The 8,991-nt window shown below is 39.4% G+C and overlaps 1 protein-coding gene across 1 annotated transcript; it reads left to right on the top strand.

Annotated features, from left to right (window-relative positions):
- The first annotated feature begins 353 nt into the window (after nucleotides 1-353).
- Nucleotides 354-6,804, top strand: LOC110163987 (calcium homeostasis modulator protein 6-like). Its single transcript, XM_020929004.2, has 5 exons — nucleotides 354-902; nucleotides 3,688-3,974; nucleotides 5,046-5,109; nucleotides 6,669-6,701; nucleotides 6,769-6,804. Exons 1-5 carry the CDS (start codon nucleotides 354-356, stop codon nucleotides 6,802-6,804), a joined length of 969 nt encoding a protein of 322 aa, XP_020784663.2.
- Nucleotides 6,805-8,991: the final 2,187 nt, after the last annotated feature.

The raw sequence follows: 8,991 nt of genomic DNA, 5'->3' as shown, positions 1-8,991 counted from the left end.
GCAAATAACTGAAAGGTTTTCATTCCGCACTCTTCTCTCCAATTTATGTCTCTCTTTTTTTAATTTTAATCTTCATGATTATTTATGTTTTGATTTGTTTTTATTATGATTTTAATGTATTTCTTATTCTGTAAAGCACTTTGAATTACTTTGTGTACGAATTGTGCTATACAAATAAACTTGCCTTGCCTTGCCTAAGTTTACATGATTTCCCTGATGAATGAAATAGTGAAACCAACAGTGCTTCTGTTGTTGTAGAGAAGAGAAGGGAGGGTCATACGCTCCAATTCAAAAGAGGAACACACATCCACCACCAGAACTCGCTGTAGTTTTTGTCACATCTCTGCAGCGACATGGACAAGTTTAAAACCATCCTCAACATTGCCAACAAGCAGTCCGGCCTCAGCTTCGGCCTGGTCACGTTACTCACCGTGGGGGGCGAGGAGATCTTCTCAGACGTGGTTTTCAAATGCCCCTGCAACCACCTCAACTTCAACTACAGCCTGGTGTTTTTGCTTGTTCCTGCTTTGGCCTTGTTCACCCTGAGTTTCATTTTGTCCAAGAAAACATGGAAATTGGTGACCGGTTTGTGTCGTAGAGAGGAGAAAGTTTGTGGTAGCTGCGGTGAAGTGAAGCCTCTCGGAAATGAGCTGCTTCAGATTTCGACGTTTGTGTTCCTGGCTCCGAGCACCTGGATTGCGGTGGCTCTTCTGAATGGGGTGTTCATAGAGTGCGCCATGACGGGGACCAATACGACGATGTTTAATAGCCGTTTGTGCAAAGGGAGGGAGAAGGAGGCGGACTGCGTGGAGGAGCTACACACGTTCCCCTGCGAAAAAGTTGGAAAAGTGCCTAAAAACGTGAGAGACGAAGTGCTCCTCACGCTCAGAGCAGAGTCACAGGTTAGTGGGGAATCTGGTGGTTATGTTTTCAGGCTTTAGAAAACTGCTTTTGGTACTTTGTTAGAACTCCAAAATGAAGTGTGAGTGGACTATTAATCCAACTAAGTCTTTTTTTGTTTTGTTTGTTTGTTTGATCCAAAGCAGTATTTTTGTGAATATATTAAGTGTGCTCCTCTGGCTCTGTTCCTCTGGCTCTTCTCTGGCTCTTCTCATCTGGCTCTTCTCTGGCTCTGTTCCTCTGGCTCTTCTCTGGCTCTTCTCATCTGGCTCTGTTTCTCTGGTTCAGCTGTTCTTCTCTGGCTTCTGGCTCTTCTTCTGGCTCTTTTCCTCTGGCTCTGTTCTGGCTCTCTGCTCTCTGGCTCTCTTCTCCTCTGGCTCTCTGGCTCTGCTCTTGTGGCTCTTCTCCTCTGGCTCCTCTGGCTCTGCTCTTGTGGCTCTTCTCCTCTGGCTCTTTGGCTCTTCTCCTCTGGCTCTGCTGGCTCTGCTCTTGTGGCTCTTCTCCTCTGGCTCTTCTGGCTCTGGCTCTGCTCTTGTGGCTCTTCTCCTCTGGCTCTTTAACCTCTGGCTCTGCTCTTGTGGCTCTCTCTCCTCTGGCTCTGCTCTTGTGGCTCTTCTGCTCTGGCTCTTTAACCTCTGGCTCTGCTCTTGTGGCTCTTCTCCTCTGGCTCTCTGGCTCTTGTGGCTCTTCTCCTCTGGCTCTTCTGGCTCTGCTCTTGTGGCTCTTCTCCTCTGGCTCTTCTGGCTCTGCTCTTGTGGCTCTTCTCCTCTGGCTCTTCTGGCTCTGCTCTTGTCTGCTGTTCTGGTGGTTGAGTCACTTACATGTAACAGGCCAGGTTAACTCCTGCTACAGAAACATTTAGGTCAAGTTCTTAAAGTGTGCCCAGATCCTCTGAAGCACTCTGGACACCATTTTTAGTTTTTAATTGAGGTACAAGTTCAAAATGAGCCTGTTATGTTGAAGTGCTTCATGCAGTAGCCTTATTGTTGCCTAACTGGGTACATACACTATACAACACATCCTATGTTCAAGTTAATGTGGCCAGTATTGACTAACAGCTTATTTCCTTAAACTTTGTTTGTATGTTTAGTGTGCAAATACAGTTTTTTTTCCCTTGAATGATTTATTATCAGAATGAGTTTGTCATTGTCAGTGAACAGAAGTATTCATGGAACTTGCTTTGATGTTATGTTGCAACATTAAACCAAAAAACATTATTTATATGTTTGATGTGGAAATACTCTGGTGTTTGATTGTGCTTGTGTTGTTGGTTGTGTGTGTTTGGTTTGCTGTGGTTTGTCTTATCTGTTTCTTTTAGTGTTTCAAGAACAAGCAACACCCACTATCTGAAAATGTGTGAGATATTCAAATCAAATATTAGATTTATGAATCAAAATTGTAATTTTGATTTATTTTAAAATATAGCAGATTTTTTATATCATGGAAAAGCACTTCATATTTCTGTTACAAAACCCTGTGACTAAAATCCAGTTTGCAGTAAACGCACTACTGTGTCCATGACAGTTTTGACAGTAATGCAATTTTAAACTAAACATTTATTTAGCTTATCAGACCAAATGTCCTTCAGGTATTAATTGAGTCATATGAAGGACCACAGTTTGATACACTCTTCTGAAATAACACATGTGCTCAGTTTGACTTTACTTAAATATTATTAATAATGATTCATGATAATCATCTGTGTGAAGACACTGATCACGTTCATGATTTCTCACAATAATCATCAACAGTGACAGCGAGGTGGGAAACAGAGATCAATATTCAGCATTTTCACTTTATTCATCTCAGTAATTGTTACATTTTTAAGTACAGTTTTAGCAGTTATCATCAGTGTTTCTGTGAGTGTGTTTACAGGCACATCAGTATCCTCCTTATAAATGTACTGTCCTGGTTTATTGACATAATCTTACAAATACACAAGTGCAAAAAATATATATTTAATAAACCAGGAAAAATACAAACAACCAAGACATTTTTTTATTTTTAATGCGGCGCATACACAAGTGCAGGAAATACAATTAAACAAGTGCAGAAAAATATATATTTAATAAACCAGGAAAAATACAAACAACCAAGAGCTCCTTTAGCAGAGGACGCTCAGGAGGTTCCTCACCAGAGGAAACTGCACAGAGCCACGTTTCCAAACACTGTTGTACAAGTTCTACTGCAGCAGATTCTTCATTAAAATCTTCTGCATAAATAAACTCAACTTTACAATAAACCATAACCACTATAGAGTCTGTAGATGCAGCTCACTAATGAATTGTGCTATATTTAGAACTGGTCTGTAGGCGACTCATGTAGTTCTTGTGGGCGACCTGGTGCCCGTGGGCACCGTGTTGGTGACCCCAGGCCTAGAGCATAATATACCTGGCTAAAATTAAGCCTAGGTCCCTTTAACCCCGGCTGTGGCCCAGGCAGAGGGTTTGCCTCGGCCTGTTTCACCGGCTGATTCTGGGATCACCCCCGAGGTCTTTCTGTGTGGAGTTTGCATGTTCTCCCTCTGTCTGGGTGGGTTTCCTGCAGGCAGTCCAGTTTCCACCTTCAACTCAAAACATGCACAGTAGGTAAGGTCGTCCTGGCCGAGCCAGCTGAAGATCTGGAGATGTCTCCCTGGACACTGTGCGACACTCACAGTAGCTCACTGCTACTGACAGGTTGCCCCAGTGGCCTGGGTGAAGGATGGGCTCAAATGCAGAGAATGAATTTCCCTCCTCTGGCTCTGCTCCTGTGTGCTCCTCTTTCACCTGTCCTCGCTCTCCTCAGATTGTGGGCTGGCTGCTGATTGGGACCATCTTCCTTTCCCAACTGGTCATCAGGTGTCTGGCTCGATGCTGGTCTCCGCTCAGTTACCTCCAGCTGAAGTTCTGGAGGCTCTACAACCAGGAAGAGAACTCTGTCTTGAACTCGTACACAGCAGAACGTGCCCGAGAACTAGCCAATCGCAACGTGGAAAGCTTCTTCAACAACTCCAAACCAGACTCTGTCCACATACCGTTAAACCAGGATTGGCAGCAGATCTCCTCCCTCTACATGCACCCCAACGAACCAGAGTAAGTCAAACATAATCAGTTATTTCAAAATAATATAACTCAAGTACAAGTACAAAGGGGGGAGGAGGGTCAAGGTCTGGAGGACTAAAGGGGAGTGTGAGGGGGGAGGACAGGTGGAGTCTAGAGAACTAAATAATATTTAAAAAGAATAATATAACTCAAGTACAAGAACAAATACAAGAATTACACAAATAAGAGGCCTACTCCGTGGGTCTTCTCTGGTGTGGTAGATCTGGGCCTCTATTGCTCAGGTGCTCAGGGCCTGTTCCTTTGCTGCCAGGATGAACCTCTGTGTAGGATTTCTTGATATCAGCCACTTCAGTTCTGTTCCGGTGGTTCGCCTCGTGTAGGGCTTTGTCCTGCCGTGATGGTCCCTCCAACACCTCTTCCTCTGAACCCCACTGTCTGAGACATTCTCTGAGTACATCATCTGTCAGGGCCTTGTCCTTGATGTACTTATGGAGCTTGGATGTTTCATCCTGGACAGCAGTTCACACACTCACTAGTCCTTGGCCTCCTTCCTTCCTCCGTCCAGCAAAAGCCAACCCAAGACAGCTCTAAGATAACAATACCCTATCCAGTTATTTTAATAACTCTATGGGACAGTGACACTGAATCAGGACCACACTTTGATTATCAGCTAAGCTGAGCCTTCCAGAATGTTCAGGCAGACCTTTTTGGGAGCACAAATATATATGAAAAACCAATAACCTTAATAAGTCAAAGTACAAGTCCAAACTCACTGATGAACCTCTTCATTTTATACTGAGGATCTCATTTGTTTCCTCCTTCAAGCCAAATGTCTCAGCTCTGCAAAAGGAAGCCCAGTGAAGGAGGCAGGGAACAAGGAGTGGGTGAAAGAAGTAATAGAAGTAGTAGTAGTTTCAACTTCTTTTCTGACGAAATGTTCAGGTTCTGAACTGTAATATTATGATTTTTAAAAAATACTTGAAACCCAATGTTGTTGAATACTTGACCCAGACTCCACCTCCAGTGGCCCCCAGGTCATCTAAGAGTCCTGATGTAGGTTGTGTGAACAGTCACAGTTAATATACTGTTGTCTTCCTGCAGGAAGCAGTACTACAGTACACTGCACAGTTTCATCGAGACCAAGAAAGATAACACATCGAATCAGGTTTGTGAAGTTGTTGTTGTTTTGGATCATATTTTTGTATATTTATGGAGAATTGTCCTGTGGGAGCATGGGGGACATTGCCTTGTGGACACAGCATTGCACAGAATCTTACAGCTAAATGTAAGGAGGGTTCAAAAAGGCTCATGAGAGATCGCTAGATTACTTAAACATGCATGAATAATATATAAAACCTCTTCAGACATGTTTTTGATGAGGGAACAATGTTATAACATGGTAGAACGTTCCATAAAAAAGACTTTGCATAAAACTCCCCCAGAGCTGCCTGAAATACTCTGAGATGTTTTGCATATCTCTTCACTCAATCTTTGTGCCTCTGCTGCCTCCTTGGTGACCTGCACAAATAAAATGAAAACTAGAAAGGATTTTGCATGTCTTTAGTTTGCATATGTGAATACAAGTCAAATGATCTGAATATAGTCATTTTTACTAGATTTATTTACTAACTAAACCTTTATATTATTTAACTTGTTTCAATATATAACATAACATATTTTACATATAACACATTTTTGATGGACTTAAAGACATTTGTTCTTATTTCAAGCTAAATTGCTGCCCTACAAAGACAGAACACAGTAACATCAGGTTTGGTCAAAAATGAGTTCATGTCATTTGTTTGTATTTGAAACCTTCTTTATCATTTGAATAAACATCATGAAAAATATTGAGCTCAAAATTGACCTTTGACCCTTATTTGTCAGTCTTTGTATCTGAGACAAAAATAATTTCGTTTACAGACAAAAGGCAGAAACAGTGTGTTTTTTTTGTGATTTAGTCATTACATTTTATTTTAAATCCAACCTCTGGCCTCCTTGTTTTTGTTGTGGTCTTGGCACAGGGTCTGAACACATTCAATAAATATACCTCTGTATTCAATTATACTTCAATGATCTTTAATGTGAAAGTACTGTGTGTATTTTTTCATACTGTACACACTGTACTGCAAAGTCACTGTGTCAAACTGTTTCGCTGTGGAAATGTCGCAGCACGATCCTGATCAACACTAAACAGGAAATCGAAAACTCTTCTAGATCATTTCAAACAAACACATGACGACTGGAGCTTGGTGATGTGTTTTTCTTAGAATGGATGAAGTCTGAAGAAAATCAAACAAATAATGATCATGTCAGTTTCTGCCTTTTGCTTTTGCACGAAAACTTATTTTTGGTTCATGATACAAAGACAGAGAACAGGAACTGACAAATAAGGTCAAAGGTCAATTCTGAGCATAAGATTTTTCACATACAAATATTTCTTCATTATAGTGACTAGTTATCAAGTTTTGGAAGTCCGACCTGTTCTACTTTTGTCTGGACAAAACAAAAACTTTGAAGTCATTTTTCTCAGTTTCACACTCTTGTCTTTGTAAAAATCAAATCAAGATATTGTATTCTGAGTTTCAGATGACATGGTAACATAGGCCAATATTATTTAATATAGATGGAGGGCTGATAATATGAATGTCGATACAATGCAATGTAATGTTATTGTTATTATATATATATATTTTTTTTATTTTTATGTTTGATGCGGCGCAGCCTCACCCAGACTCCACCTCCAGTGGCCCCCAGGTAATCTGAGAGTCCTGCTGTAGGTTGTGTGAACAGTCACAGTTAATATACTGTTGTCGTCCTGCAGGAAGCAGTTCCACAGCACACTGCACAGTTTCATTAAGATCAAGAAAGACAATGGTACGAGAAACATGTCGATCATGTCCACAGGCTCCGCCCACACCACCTCAGCTGCACTGGAATTTGTGTGGAGGAAAAAGGCTGAGGGGGAAGGAGGGCTGAGGTTTGGAGTACTAATAAAGCAGTACTACTTAGTGAAAACTTTACTTTTTCAGCAAAGGCTTTGTAAATTGTGCCCTCAGTGTAATTTCTATGTGACTTCCAGTTTAGACCATCAGTTATGACTCCTTTACTTTTGAAATCTGTATCTCATCTATTTCTAATGTTATGTCATTTTAAAAATTGTTATCATTAAAGAAAATGATTTTTTTTTAACATGAAGAATCAATCCATTTAAATCAAGCTTATTTTTAAACTTTCTTTCCCTTCATTTACTGTGTTTGTGACCTCTTGTATATTTTTTCCAGAGTAAAAATAATATTGTATCATCAGCAACATAATTTTCCCAAGTTCAGATTTAACAAAATTGTTTTATAAAAATTATTATTATTATTTTTTTTAAATCAAGCCTTGGGGCACACCCCATTTGATATCAGGCCTCTCAGATTCTGTGTCATTTATTTGTACATTGTTTTCTGTTTTCTAAATAACTTTCTATCTGTTGGTGAGCCACCCCTCCAGTGCCATACTCATTTTAGCAAGTAATCTTGATTTATTACATGGGAAGCTTTTTTAGGTTCATAAGTATATTTAAAAAGTAATTCCCATGATAATTTTCCAGTGTTTTTTTTTTTTTTTTTTTTTGGTTTAGTTCCATTATTGCTGTTGCATGTTCTGTCCTAAATCCACATTATGTCCAATGATTATTATTCAAGATATGTGTGGGTTTTTCTTTTGTTTTTGTTGTTGTTGTTTTTTTTTTGTCAAATAAAAAGCCAAGCCTTGTTACAAACACCTTCTCCACTATTTTTGAAAACTGTGGAATCAAACAGACTGTAGTTTGAGAAATTGTGTTTATCACAATTTTATAAAGAAGTACTATTTTGTCTCAAATATACGTATGAAAGATTCAGCAACAGATTTAATTCTATTTTTCACAGTTATCAGTCGTCTTTTGTTTTCACAGTTGAATGTTTCTGATTTAATCTTTTCCCATCTTCATTTTCGTCATCAGTTTCTAGAAAGATTACAAATCGCATCACGTTTGTGAAGTTCTGAAGTTGCAGTGTTTTGTATCATATTTTTGTATATTTATGGAGAAAATAATAAGTACACAAATACAAGTGTAATATACAAGTGTCCTGCACAGCGCTGCACAGAATTTTACAGCTAATCGTAAGGAGGGTTAAAAAACGTCCCGGTGTTCTGTCGAAATGAGCTGCCCCGTCGAAGTGAGCTCCCAGCAGCCTAAATCGACAGTGACGTCTATCGATTCACTCTACCCCGTTGAAAGAAGATACTTTACGTTTTTCCATTTACAGATGTATAGATCCAGTAAATCTAACCTTTTATACTTTAGTTTTGTACAATTTCAACTCATGTACATGAATCTGTGTAGTTCATGTTGACAGTCGTATTCTGCTCAAATAAGGCGCCGACTAAAAGCAGCACATATCAACAGGGTTAGGTAATTTATCCATCAAATAATGCTCCCATTGTAGAATCAACATTATTCACTCATTTAGATGAATTTGGGCAGAGGAGCTCATTTCGACAGGCCCATATCTTCTATCAAATAAGGCTCCCACTGTATAAGACAAAGAAATTACTGGAAACACTGAAATCTTTATCTTAAATAAATATCAAAGGCTACAGTGTGAATTTCCTTTTAAAATACAGTTTTATTTTATTTATATGGCGACTTTTTAAAAAAGTTACAACATTTTCTACTCATGGAAACAAAATAAAATATGATGTAATGAAAATGAGAACGATAAAATCAAATATTAAATCCAAACTATTCAAACATCTAATGCAGGTTTTCTGACATAAATCGAACCTGCACATGTCGTTGCTTAACTGGTCCAAACATACAATAAAACCAATACACTTTTCTCCCTATAAAGCCATTTGTATCACATTTGATACACAACATTCTGAGACCTCTGCCCACACACATAATCTATATTTTTCCTGAAAAACCTGTTGTATACAATTAAACACTTGTCTGCTGTCCCCTAGTGGACTTTCCATGACTGTCAGTAAATAACAGGCTCAGAGGAGATGTTTT

The sequence above is a fragment of the Boleophthalmus pectinirostris genome, unplaced genomic scaffold (genome assembly GCF_026225935.1).
Source record: "Boleophthalmus pectinirostris isolate CB_2022bp ecotype Guang Dong unplaced genomic scaffold, ASM2622593v1 HiC_scaffold_6, whole genome shotgun sequence".
Classification (NCBI taxonomy): Eukaryota; Metazoa; Chordata; class Actinopteri; order Gobiiformes; family Gobiidae; genus Boleophthalmus; species Boleophthalmus pectinirostris.
The sequence above is the reverse complement of the archived record's forward strand: the minus strand, read 5'-3'. Positions and strand labels throughout refer to the sequence as shown.